The following is a 13,607-nucleotide window of genomic DNA, read 5'->3' on the forward strand; positions in this document are numbered from 1 at the left end:
CTCTCTAGATGTTGCCGGACCCCAAACTTCCATCATCTCTGACCATTGGGCCTGCTGGCTACTGGGAGCTGGAGTTGGCCAACATACCAGGGATGGCCAAAGGGTCCCCCATACCTGTTAGTCTTCCAGGGTCCCATAAATGGGGCTGGCTCAAAGCTCTTTTGCAGCCATGGGTGGAAATCAATGTTTGCCTATTGCTCTGGGGCTGTTTCAAGATTGTGGGGTACAGCTGCCTTCCCCAACCCAGTCCCCTCCGGATGTTCTGGACTATAATTCCCATCGGCCAGCACAGTTGCAGGATTTCTTTACTTGTTTAAATACTTATATGGTGCCGGGGCTTTGTTTATTTTAAAATATTTATAGGCTGCACTTTTCCTAAGAATACAGAGAGGTGGTATATAACATATGAGATTATAGTAACTTTGATTAAGACAAGAGTTAAAGCATCAGAAAGAGCATAATTAAAAACTCCTATAAAAGATGTAGATCAAAATGGCCGTGCTGGCTGGCATGGGAGTTGTAGTCCAAAATGGCTGTTTGTCAGGAGCAGGTCAGCAGTAAAACACCCAGTGCCAGAAAAGTTAACTCTTTGTTTGAAGAAACCAAAACAGCTCAGGCCTAGTGATCCCAGCAACTCTTCCCAGTAGGTCTTGCCCTAGGGAGGCTGTTGCAAGGACTGAAGGTCCCTGCTTTCCCACTGCTCTCTAAGACTCCTTCCCTGAGTCCTTTCCAAGCAACCTGGTAGAGGGGACCTGGCCACAGCAGGAGGGGGAGACCCCATGGCTTCTTCAGCAGCCTATCTCATCTCTGGCTCCAGCTTCCTCTCCTGTCGCTGAGTCTGGACTACCCTCTTCCCCAGCCTCTCCCTGCTCCCTAAACCCTGTTGCCTCTTCAGCTTCCGGCACCTCCTCCTCCCAGTCTGCCCCTTCTTCTCCCTCGAACCACTTATCATCGCCATCCCACTACCAATCCCCTAGCTCTGAACCTTCTTCCCCTGGGGGTTCCCCCAGATGGTGCCTCCCACCACTTCTCTGCACCTAGCCAGTCCATGACACCGTGCTGGTTGGGGCTGATGGGAGTTGTAGTCCAAAACATGTGGAGGTCCCGAGGTTGGGGAAGGGCCTGCTCTTGACATTATGGGGAGGTGGAAACTCAGTTCCACATTTGCCAGCAGCTGCACCTTAACCATGTTGCCGGTCTTCTACTCTCTTCCACGCACACAGCTTCTCCCTGAATCAATACAAGGGATCCAGCCAGGAGAGCAGCTTTTGGGGCAAGGCCGGCGACCCCAAGCACTCCGCAGAGTCTCAGGGCCAGTCCTTGGGTATCCCAGATGTCAAGGTTGTGGCAGCCGCCGCCCCTGCGAGGCAGGACGCCAAGAAAAAGGCCCTCCAGGATTTCAGCTTGATGCAGTTGCGGCTGGTCCATCTGGACCTCAAGGGAGCGGCTCCAAAAGTATCCTACCTGGAGCAGGTGAGGAGGCCCACCTCGAGCAGGGCTTGTACGCCAGGTGAATCCTGGTGTTGGAGAAATTATTATAGAGAGTGAAAACTGAAATGTGTGTAAAGAGGTCTGAGCAAGTGATGGTTGGAATGTGAAGGTTGTGTTTGCAAGAGAAGCATGAGAGAAGGGCAGGATGACAGGTATGCAGGAAGTATTGCTCTAACTAGTAGAAGGAAGTATTGTGATATTGGGACACAATTGCCCTTTTGTTTCCCTTTCCTTCTGTTTCCCTTTCCTTGTGTTGTTTTCATATCTAGTGCACCACTCTGCACTCTTTGCTGTTTGTGTTGTACCAGCTTTGCAACACCTAAATAAATGTCCTGTTTTGCTGACTTCTTGACTGGCCATCCAGGTGGAACCCAGAGGGTATTGTACTCCAATATTTCCCCAACACTGGAAGAGGGGAGGGGAAGGGAGAGAGGGGGATAAAGTTGCCAAATACTTCACTAACTCCTGTCACTGTGCTTGATGCCACATCTTGAGCAGCAGACATTAACGGGTGATGAGGTTTCCTCCAGTGCTTGAACACAAACTGCTTCCTCTGGAAGGCTTTTTAAGTGAACTCCCCCCCCCCTTTCTTTCCAGAGAAAGCAATTTAAATACAAACCACTTTCTCTGCAGAGGGGAGAATGCTGAAGGTGTGGTCCCACTATGAACCACCTGATTGGTACTGAAAAGACGTCTTCACAGGAGGTTGCTGTAATTTACTGGCCAGAAGTTATACCAACTGTGTTTGAACTTAGACAGGTGTCAGTCATCTGACATCATTATCATCTCTGGCGATTGACACGGGAGTGGTCCCTCCCACCTGTCAAATGTGGTCTGCAGGGAGATTAGGAACTGGCCCATGGCCTGATCCAGTTAGCACCTGTCAAAACTAGAACCTGGGAGACCAGAGTTCAAATCCCCACTCAGTCATGAAGTTCACTGGATGACCTTGGGCCACTCACTGCCTCTCAACCTAAACTACCTCATTGGAGGGGGGTGTGTGTGTGTGTTTCACCATTATTTTATTTTGTATACATTGTCCTTAACAGAACTGTGCACTTTAGCTGCGTTATCTCACATGGAAGGATTTTTAACCAGGCACTTATAAATCTTCTAATCAAACAAATAAACCAGTGAGTGACAGCCATGCTGGCTGGAGCTGCTGAAAGTCACGCTGGCTGTGGCTGATGGAACTTTTAGCTCAAAACATTTGGAGGGCACCAAGTTGGGGAAAACCGCCTTGGATGCTTGCACTACTGAGCTTAGCAATGGTTCCCACGAACCAGGATTGGGCAGTTTGACTACAACTCCCATAATCCCTGAACACTAGCCTTGCTGGTTGATGGGAGTGGCAGCCCAATAAGATCTGGAGGTCCACAGTTTCCCTGCTTCTGATTTAAGAGAGACCTATTAGTGGATTGAAGCCCAGATGGGACATCCTTTGTTTCTCTCCTTCTGCCTCCTCTCTGGAGCCAATTCTAAGAACAGAAGAAGAGCCTTGGAACTGGGTCAGGCCAAAGGGGACCTATCTAACCCCACATCCTGTTCTCACAGGGGTCAACCAGATGCCCTCAAGGGAAGCCCACAAAGCAGGATCTGAGAGTAATAGTGTTCCCCCATTCTTGTTCACCATGTTAGGGTTCCATTAGGAATCATAAGAAACTAAGAAAGCCCTGAGTCTGCATCAGTCCCAAAGGGGGGGGGCATCTAATCCTGTTCTCGCAGTGCCTGGCCAGATGCCCCAAAGGGCAGAAGCCCAGATGAGTCAAACAGCTCTCTCATTCCAAGGCACAATGCCTCCAACAGTGGAGGAGAGAATATATCCATCAGGGTTAGTAGCCAATGATCGCCTTCTCCGCAAATTTGTGCAGGTTCCTTTTAATGCCATTTGAGGCGGTGGCCCTCAGTGCCAGTTCTGCCAGTTAAGAGTGTGCTTTGCCACATTGCAGTTGTACCCGTGTGGCAGCTAGATGGTACATCTCACATGTTCTTCCCTTCAGATCTTCCCGCTTTTCTCCAAGCTGGGTGCCAACGGCATCCTGATCGAATACGAAGACATGTTTCCTTTCAAGGGAGACCTCGAGATCCTCAAGTCTCCGTACGCTTACAGGTAAGAGGTCTGCCTCAGTCGCTACTGGCCTGCTGTGTGTGTTTGGTTGGTGCCATACAGTTTTGAGGGCATCCAGGCCAAGACCTGACCCTGTGCACCAGAGAGGTGGCGCTCCTTGGATTGGGGTCTCTATCCCATTTCATTGCCTCATGGCAGGACCGGCTCTGTGTGGTTTGACTTATTGGAAGCGGCCTCCCTTTCTGCTCCTACCCACCAGCTCAACAAGGTCTCTGGGATGCTGGCAGCTTGTGGCTGACTGGTGCTCTTGTCTCCTGACAGCGAAGAAGACATTGAGAAAATCCAGGAGTTGGCAGCGCTCAACAAACTGGAGCTGATCCCTTTAGTGCAGACCTTTGGCCACGTAGAGGTAGGAGAACCCCCTTCTCCATTCCAGCACTGCTGGTCTTTGGTTGCCTTTCTGGTAGATCTATGACCTGGTCTCTCCCCTTCCCCCACCCTGCCTTTGGTGTCCATGCATACCATGCTGGCCAAGGCTAATGGAAACTAGTCCAAAAACAGGGCTGTACTAGCTGGGAATCATGGGAGTTGTAGTTGAAAGCATGCCTATCCTAGCTAGGGCTGATGGAAGCTGTAGCCCAGGGTTTCCCAAACTTGGGTCTCTAGCAGTTTTCGGACTACAATTCCCATCATCCCTGACCACTAGGGATGATGGGAGTTGTAGTCCAACAACAGTTTGGGAAACTCTGAGCTAGGAGAAGGCAGACTATTGACAGCTGCTTTTCGCCTGTGTGTTTTGTAACCTTAATGGCTGTGTTGTTTTAAAATTGTACTCCCCCCACCCCATATTTTCTGCTGCTGCTGCCTCCTGTTCCCTCCAATAGAATCTTGACCAATCTTGCTCAGGGAGGGCTAGTCTTTCCTTGGATTGCCTTCAAGGAAGAAGGGTGTAACTGTTCAGAGTGATGCAGCCTTCATATCTGGTTAGGCCAGTTCTTGCCCAGGGAGCTGGACTCCAGTTGTGCCGCTCAGCAAACAATGACTACTTGTTCTGATTTGTTAAAGTTGCAGAAACTGGTTCTCTTGACCTGGGCGAGCCAGCAGGGTGGGGTGGATTCTGCACGGAACAGAAATCTTTAATAGCAGTCGGATAGACAAATTAAAGATGTGAAGGAGTGTTTTCTTTTTGCATGGAGAGAAAATTATGGAGGCAGCTAGGACTGCTGAATCTCTGAGTATCAGGTTGTTTTTGCAGGGATGCACAGAATTGCAAAGAAGGAAGGGATCCCAAGTGTCATCTAGTCCAACCCTCTGCAATGGAAGAATCACAGCTAAATTGGCTGCAGGAAGGGCCATAGGAAAGTGGGAGAACAGCTGCCCAGCATGCAGAAGGTCCCAGGTTCAAACCCCAGCAAGTCTGTGTGGGGCTGGGAATGTCCTCTGCCTGAAACTCTGGAGGGTCACTGCCAGATGGTGTAGGCAATTCTGAGTTTGATGGACCTAGATCAGACTTGTACTGCTTGCCAACCTGTGTTACAGTTGCCCCCAGGAGAGGAGCTGCAAGACGTTTTCTTAACACAGAAACTGCAGTTAGTATTTTCTACAGTGGTACCTTGGGTTACATATCCTTCAGGTTACATATGCTTCAGGTTACAGACTCCGCTAACCCAGAAATATTACCTCAGGTTAAGAACTTTGCTTCAGGATGAGAACAGAAATCGTGCTCAGCAGCAGCAGGAGCCCCCATTAGCTAAAGTGGTGCTTCAGGTTAAGAACAGTTTCAGGTTAAGAACGGACCTCTGGAACGAATTAAGTACTTAACCTGAGGTACCACTGTATTTGCTGGACTGCCATGAAGGACTTCCTGTTAGTATATTTTTGGGAGCAGGCGAGTTAAATGGTTCAGTGTGGACTAGTCACTTGCAAAGATGCAATAGATGGTCTATGCCAGTGGTTCTGAAAAGGGGTGGTTGGATTACTTAGGGAGGGCACTAAGAGGCATGGGGCAGCAGGGTGGGGGTTTTTGTGGGCCTCTCCAAGTGCATTGATCTCTTATTTACAATTGCCCAGGCTAGAACCTAGAGCAAAACAACTTCCCTGCTTGGTATTTAAAGTTTTATTGCTCTTATCGCTTTCAAAGTGTTTACTATTCTGAGTTGTCACAAGTCACAGGACAGCCAAGTATTGGCAATAGCTATTGATTTTCTTATAAATTAGTTACCATACATATCTGTGGTAGGTGAACGTTTGTGCGTGTTTAATAAGTAGTTACCGTATATATTAACATTTTATGCTATGTATTTCCTTATGTTTTCGTTAGGAAGAAGACATAAAATTTTTGTGTGTGCAATGTCTGGTATCACTGGATCAAGTTGATCAGTTTTGTTGAATTAAAGAAAGTAGTTTTAATTGGATTTTGAACCAATGTGCAATTAATTGCTACTGTTTTGAATTTTATCTTATTAGATTTTATTATTGCTTTTGATGCTGTACCCTGCCCTGGGACATTAGGGTAAAGGGTGGGTACCGTAATTACGGTAATTTAACAACAACAATGTATGAATGAATGAGTGTGCCATTTTCCTTAGTGGGTCATGCAATCCATTAGTCAGAATAATGCCTTTTATAGGGTAGGGGGCACTGAGGATGAGTTTACAGAACCATGGGGGCTGTGGCCCAAAAAAGTTTGGGCACCCCGATCTGTGCTGTCCCCCTAGGCCTTCCCCTTTCCCCATTCATGCCCCAGCTTCCTCTCCTCCTTTCCCCTGCAGTTCATCCTGAAGCATGACAAATACCGGCACCTCCGGGAGGTGGAGCGCTTCCCCAACAGCTTCAACCCCCACGTCCAGGAAACAATGACCGTCGTGAAGTCTGTGCTGACCCAAGTCCTGAGCAAGCACCCACAGGCCAACTGGGTGCATATTGGGGCAGATGAGGTAAAGGAGCTGGATGAAGTGGGGGGGGGGGAGGTTAGATAAGGCGGACAAGGTCTGTTCCTCAATGGTAGAACCCCATCCTGCATGATAAGTACTTAGCTAACTGAAGTCATTCACAAAACAGTTGTTGATAGCACAGTCATCCTGCCATTGGCACCAGAGTCCTTGAGCTCTGCTCAAGCCTCTCTCTTGCCTTTGAACAAAAGGTAGAATTCATATCTGTTGCTTCGCCTGTTTTGACTCTGGCCCTGCCCTCCACTGGCATGTGGCCCTCAGATGGCTATCCAGAAAGGACTCCACGTGGGTTCAAATATGGCCCCCCGACCACTGCTTTAGGAGCAGAGAATGTCGGTGTTTTCCCTGGTGGCACCAGGCTGGAACAGACTACCTGGGCAGGTGGAGGTCTCATTGGAGGTTTTTAAACAGAGCTTGGATGGACATCTGTCAGGGATTCCTTAGCAGCAATTCCAGAACAGCAGGGGGTTGGATTAGATGACCCCTGGGATCCCTTCCGACTCTTATGATTCTAGGATTGCTCCCAGCAAATGGCCCCCTTCCTTGCCAGCATGCCAGGCAGGCTCTTGACTTGTGAGCCTGCCAGGTTCCTCCTGGTACCAGCCTTGGCCCTGACGTTCGTACCTGGCTCCTCCTGCACCTTCCATTACCACCTGCCCTCCTTTCTCCTTCTGTCCCTCCAGGTCTTCCATCTAGGGGAAGGGATGGACTCTAAGAACTGGATGAGTCGCAACGCCGGCAACATGGGCAAGATGTACCTGAACCACATCCGGGAGGTGGTCAGCTTCATCACTGGTCAGTGGGGTCTGCATACCCTCCTCTGGGATGATATGCTGCGGAAAGTTGACATGGCAGCCATTCAAGGTCTGTGATGCTTTCAGAGTCTTGTCTGGTTACTCCAGACTTTGCCACCCTGGGTTTCTTTGGGAACAGGAGCAGGATTTTATTTTATTTTAGTTCTAAAGACTTTTGCGTAACAGCGCAGCAAAGAACCAAGTGGCGACTTGCTATTATAGACCCATAATGGATGCTTAGATATTACCTTGGAACAGAAAAATCTTCTATTTAAAACCTACAACTGGATACACAAAATTGTTTTTTCGTGATGGTGGTTGTGTCTCTAGCAGCGATCAGCTGAGTTGCCTTTATTTCATTTGTTTATTATCCCAGTTCTAAGTTGTTAATAAAACTTGGCTTATTAAACCGTGGCTTAACACCACATATGAATCCTACCCAGCAGCATAACTATGGTTTGTTTACTGCCAATAAACCTTAGTTTCTTGATGGACACAAACCTTGGTTTGTTTGAACTGTGGTTTGGCATTATGTGTGAACCATCTAGGCCTTTCTGGACTACAGCTCCCATCAGCCCCAGCCAGCATGACTGCTGGTCAAGGATTATGGGAGTTTTGAGTCCTTCAACATTCCTGCAGTAGATGTCTGGGCACAAGGGACTAGGCTTAGGAAATTAGGGCTGTGGGTCTGAGGACAGCAGTGAAGAGCAGCAGGATAGAGGGGAGAGAAGGGAGACGGGAAGAGAGAGTGGGCAGAGAGGAGATGTACATGTGTCCTGGGGCCACAAAGCCGTGGAAGAAGGAAGTTCATAAGCTGGTGTGAAAGACCCAGCCAAATCTTTGGCTGCAAGGCTCTAGTCCTTAATGTCTTGTTGCTGAGGCTGTTGAATCTAGGGTGGGAGCAGCAGCACCTCCTCTCCACCTTCTCATTTTGTTTGTCGATTTAAATCTTTTCAGACTCTGGCATTGCCAAACACGCTTCTCCTGTATTGTGGTTTTACGCCCCGGACTTTGATACACAGCAAATAGGTTTGTGGGGGTTATTTGTTCATTTTTATTAAATAATGTATAGCTTGCCTTTCTATTAAAAAAAAAAGTTTTCATGGCAGTTTACAAATGGAACATTAAAATACAAGAGGGAAAGCAACTGGCGAAATTGGCAGATAAATTTAGAATTAAAAGGCGGGGTAAAGAAACCAGGTGTTAGATGAACCTTCCCAGGAAGAGAATTTCATAGCCAGGGAGCCACCATCAAAAAAGCCCTCTCCCTGCTATAACCTATCTCACTTCAGATAGTTGGGGGCTGGTCTTGGAGGAGGCGATCCCTTCAGGTATGGAAAGACTGGCAGGGAATAAAGGAGTGGGGACACCAGGATGTTTTTGTAGAACATGTACAATTCTTATACATATATATCACATGTGAGAGTCAGCGTGGTGTAGTGGTTAGAGTGTTGGACAAGGACCTGGGAGACCAGGGTTCAAATCCCCACATTGCCATGAATGAGGCTCCCTGGGTGACCTTGGGCCAGTCACTAACTTGCCTCACACAATTGTAAAATGGGGAAGTCTGTATGCCACCATGAGCTCCCAGGAGGAAAAGTGGAATATAAATGTAATGAATAAACATACAAACACCCTCCCCCCCCAAAAAAAATAAAAGCCATGGCAGCATGCTAGCAATAGAACAAAATCAGCTCCCTCAATCAATAGCCCAGCTGGTAGAGCATGAGACTCTTATTCTCAGGCTCTTATTCAAGCCCTACATTGGGCAAAGAATTCCTGCATTGCAAGCGTTTGGAGTAGATCACCCTCATGATCGCTTCTAACCCTACAATTCTATGATTTTGTGATCAAGGCTGGGGTGGAGGGAGGTAAGTCTATCCCTGGCACTGAAAGATGGCACAGCAGACCTAACCCGTCAATGTCTTCTGTGCATCCAGGGCGATCCTTTCTCATCTGTCTTCTCCCCTGCCTCCTAGGAAAATACATTGCCAAGTATGCAGAGTGTGGCTTCAAGACCATCTGGTTTGCCAGTGCCTTCAAGGGCACAACGGGCCCTGCTCAGGCTTGGACACCCTTAAACAACCACCTGCAGAATCACCTGAGGTGGCTGAAGGTCATCCAGTCCATGTCGAAGACGCCCTCCATCCGGCTCCAGGGCATCGTCCTCACCGGGTGGCAAAGGCAAGTCCAGGGAGGGAGCTCTGCCATGGGGTGGGAGGGACCTCAGGCCCTCCAGGCATCTGTGTCTGGCCCTGTTGACTCTCCCTGGGCCACACCTTGTCTGTAGGACACAGCCTCTCTCTCACCTATCTTCCTCCACTGGCCCTCCTTGAGTGCTTTTGCTTTGCTGGAATACATCCTTGAACCCTGATAGGTCAACATTCGCAGCACACATTTAAAGCTCTGTTGGTAGAGCATGAGACTCTTAATCTCAGGGTTGTGGGTTTGAGCCCCACGTTGGGCAAAATATTCCTGCATTGCAGGGGGTTGGACTAGATGACCCTCATGGTCCCTTCCAGTTCTTCAGTTCTGCGATTCTATGATTTTATGATCTACAGTGGTACCTCTGGATGTGAACGGGATCTGTTCCTGAGCCCTGTTCGCATCCTGAAGCGAATGCAACTGGTGTCCGCGTGTCTGCGCAGGTCGCAATTCGCCACTTCCGCGCATGCGCGTGACGTCATTTTGAGTGTCTGCGCATGCACGAGTGGTGCAGACACTCAAAATGACACACTCCATTATTTCTGGGTCGCCGCGGAGCGCAACCCGAAGCTACTTCAACCCAAGGTGTGACTGTAACTACAAACAGTCATGGCTTCCCCCCCAAAGGATTCTGGGAGCTGTAGTTTGTTAAGGGTGCTGAAAGTTGATGGGAGACCCCTCTAATTCCCCTCGCAGAACTACAATTCCAAGTGATTTAACAATCAACCCTCCCCTCACTAATAACTCTAATTCCCCACATCCAGGGCCTATGTATTACTATTTAGTGGGGAAGGGAAGGCACTCTGTTCATGTTCAGAGGCAAGTTGTTTATTCCAACAGGGAGCTGCTTCATACTGAGCCAGACCTTCAGGGTTTCTCTTCCAGCCCTACTGGGAGTTTCCAGGTATTGAATCTTTCTCAGAGAATCATAGAGCTGGAAGGGACTCTATGATTATAATCTAGTCCAACCCCCTGCAAATCTAGTCCTTAGGGGCCCTTAGGGGATCAAACTTGTAACTTTGCCATTGTCAGCACCACTTCTGCTTTCAAAGCAGTTGCTCTACCACTTCCCTATAGTCCTTCCCTTTAAAATACAGTAGGATTCCAGTCTACATTGTTCTGAATATAGGACTGGCTTAAATAATAACACAGGAAGTTGCCTTATACCAAGTCAGACCCTTGGTCCCTCTAGCTTGGTATTGCCTACACTGACTGGCAACAGGTTTCCAGGTGGGGGTCTTTCCCAGCCCTACCTGGAGATGTCAGGGACTCCATCTGGGGCCTTCCGCATGCAAGGCAGGTACTCTACCACTGAACTACAACCCATCTCAGAGAATCCTGAGCTACCAAAGGAATAGAGGCTGTTGTTTCTGTGAGCTTTCTGTGGACTCCCAATGAAATGTGGCACCAGGAGGGTTGTGGTGATAAATAATGGGGGGCTCCCACCCAAAAGGTATCGACTGGCCTCTCTCCTCTCCCTTTGCAGGTATGATCACTATTCAGCTCTGTGTGAGCTCCTGCCTGTGGGGATCCCTTCGCTGGCTGTGTGTCTGCAGACTTTGGTGAATGGTGAGGGGACCTGGCTGGGGAGCTGTGCAGCGGGAGGGGGTGTCTGTAGGAAAGGGAGGATGATGGGTGGAGTATAAGTGTTGCAGTCACATCTCATGCGCATTTAACTTGTGTGATTTCAACCGCGTGTGTGATTGAAGGCAGACTGGCCGAAACTGCGCATATTAAATCTAAGCAACGGGTTGGGTTTATTTGGCTCAGAAAGAGCTTTTCAGCTCTCTCCCTTGCTTGGGGGGGGGCAGGGGTAAGTCCCAGTCAGCATGCCAGCTCTTGCGAGATCTCACAGGGTCATCTGAGTTCCTGCGAGATCTTCCACAAGCATCTCTAGCGTTCCAGAGCCAGTGCACTGAGCGGGCCTTGCCCCCCAAGCAAGGCAGAGAACTTAACAGTTCTTTTTGCATGAGATCTGCTTGGGGTTAAAGGTAAAGGGACCCCTAACCATTAGGTCCAGTCGTGGCTGACTGGGGTTGCGGTGCTCATCTCGCTTTATTGGCTGAGGGAGCCGGCGTACAGCTTCCGGGTCATGTGGCCAGCATGACTAAGCCGCTTCTGGCGAACCAGAGTAGCACACAAAAATGCCGTTTACCTTCCCGCCGGAGCGGTACCTATTTATCTACTTGCACTTTGAGGTGCTTTCGAACTGCTAGGTTGGCAGGAGCAGGGACTGAGCAACGGGAGCTCTGCCCCTCGCGGGGATTCAAACTGCTGACCTTCTGATTGGCAAGTCCTAGGCTCTGTGGTTTAACCCACATCGCCACCCACGTACCTGGCACAAAAGAGCTTTTAAGCTCTCTGCCTTGCTTGCTAGGCAAAGCTCTGGAAGTATGGGGGATTCTCTCTCTTTCCCCTCACTTATTAGCTGTGTGGGCAGCTCCAACATTTGGGGTTTTCACTATTTTTGTGTATATGCAGAACCCTTGGCACCAAACCCCTGTGTAAGATTTGATTGCAATGTATTAAGTGTCTCTCGCTCCTTCCTTTGCCTTTAATCTCAGTTCCAATCAGCTAGTCTTGGACCAGCAGTGGAGCAGCGTAGTCTTCTTTTCTTGCCCATAAGTCACAGAGGAACAGCAGCTTAAAGTTCCCATTCACATCACCCAGTTTAGAACCCGAAGTTGCTCTGCATGGAAGAACTTGCTTCAATGGAAACTCAGCTGGGCAAAATATCCACTAACACATCCCCTCTCCCGCACCCCAAATTCTCTTGCCACAGGGGGATTTACAGAAGCTACCAAGAAGAAGGTTCTGTCCATGCTTGGCTTCGAGAACATGCAGTTGGAGAAGAGCATATGGTGTGTAGGGGGTTGAATGGGGCAGGGATGTCACCTGGTGATAGGGTGGGGGGCAGTTTTCAAGTGGTTGAGTGGTCATTCTTGTACCAAGCAGTTGCTGGGCTACTTGTGGATAGCCAGTGAAGCTGAACGTTGGACGATTCAGGCCAGGTAAAAGGAAGGACTTCTCCACACAGCATGTAGTTAAACTGTGGAACTCACTCCCACAGGAGGCAGTGATAGCTGTTAACCTAGATCAGGGGTCGGCAACCCGCGGCTCCGGAGCCGCATGTGGCTCTTTTACACCTTTGCCGCGGCTCCGGGGCGGATACTAGCGAGGGGAGGAGGCGCATTGTGCACCCCGACACTCCCCACTGTGGCTGGCGCTGTACTGGCTGTGACGTTGCATGGGGGCGGTGCGTGCGTTAGTCACGCACCGTCCCTACGTCACCTGCCCGCCCGCCAGCCCGCTACATTGTAAGGGGCATGTACGCTGGTCACTGCATTGAAAGGGGGCATGTACGCTGGTCACTGTTTTGAAGGGGAGTGAAGAACACACACACACAAAAAGGTAACTTGTTAATTTAACGCTTATTTCTATGAGGAGGAGTAATTCTGAGGGGTCAAACAAAGAAATAATAAAAAAGTGACAAAAAAGTTATTTTATAATGACGAGTTTTGCGGCTCCCAGTTTTTTTTTTCTTCGGAAACGGGTCCAAGTGGCTCTTTTTGTCTTAAAGGTTGCATACCCCTGACCTAGATGGCTTTAAACAGGGGTGGACTTTGGTAATATGGCGCTTTGAGCAGAGACAAAATCCCCCCCCCCTATTTCTTATTTTCACAATAATTTATTTTGGTACAGTTGCTTTTAAAATGGATGTTTTTGGGAGTTACCCATATACAGTAAATATAGGTCTTACTATTAATCATCATCATCATCATTTCTTAAATTTGGCACAGCTTTAAAAGAGGATTGGACAAATTCATGCAGGCAGAGACTATTAACGGCTAGCAGCCAAGATTGCTATACTCTGCCTCCACATTTGAAGACAGCAATGCTTATGAGTACCATTTGCTGGAAACCAGAGGGGAGAATACTCCTGTGCTTGAATCCTGCTTGCTGGTTTCCCACTGAAGCATCTGGTTGGCCACGATGAGAACAGGATGTTGGACTGGATGGGCCACTGGTTTGCTCCAGCAGGCTCTTCTAATGTTCTTATGTGAGCAAGTGCGTAGAGATTTAGCTGGGGGTGAGCTG

At 48.8% G+C, this 13,607-nt stretch overlaps 1 protein-coding gene across 6 annotated transcripts in view; it reads left to right on the top strand.

Annotated features, from left to right (window-relative positions):
• The window catches only part of LOC308573687 (hexosaminidase D-like), a 50,401-nt gene that overhangs the window by 26,804 nt on the left and 9,990 nt on the right, over positions 1 to 13,607 (top strand). For 5 of the 6 annotated variants that reach the window (XM_081170891.1, XM_081170892.1, XM_081170893.1 and 2 more), the window contains 9 exons: positions 1,224 to 1,473; positions 3,492 to 3,601; positions 3,881 to 3,968; positions 6,331 to 6,495; positions 7,194 to 7,374; positions 8,262 to 8,333; positions 9,284 to 9,488; positions 10,996 to 11,078; positions 12,292 to 12,370. In XM_081170891.1, the coding sequence (XP_081027017.1) occupies positions 1,224 to 1,473; positions 3,492 to 3,601; positions 3,881 to 3,968; positions 6,331 to 6,495; positions 7,194 to 7,374; positions 8,262 to 8,333; positions 9,284 to 9,488; positions 10,996 to 11,078; positions 12,292 to 12,370 (1,233 nt within the window). The remainder of the gene's footprint in view (positions 1 to 1,223; positions 1,474 to 3,491; positions 3,602 to 3,880; positions 3,969 to 6,330; positions 6,496 to 7,193; positions 7,375 to 8,261; positions 8,334 to 9,283; positions 9,489 to 10,995; positions 11,079 to 12,291; positions 12,371 to 13,607) is intronic. The other variant, XR_014002153.1, reaches the window with a different exon arrangement.

Source organism: Podarcis bocagei (genome assembly GCF_964188305.1).
Source record: "Podarcis bocagei genome assembly, chromosome: 14".
In the NCBI taxonomy this organism is placed as follows: domain Eukaryota; kingdom Metazoa; phylum Chordata; class Lepidosauria; order Squamata; family Lacertidae; genus Podarcis; species Podarcis bocagei.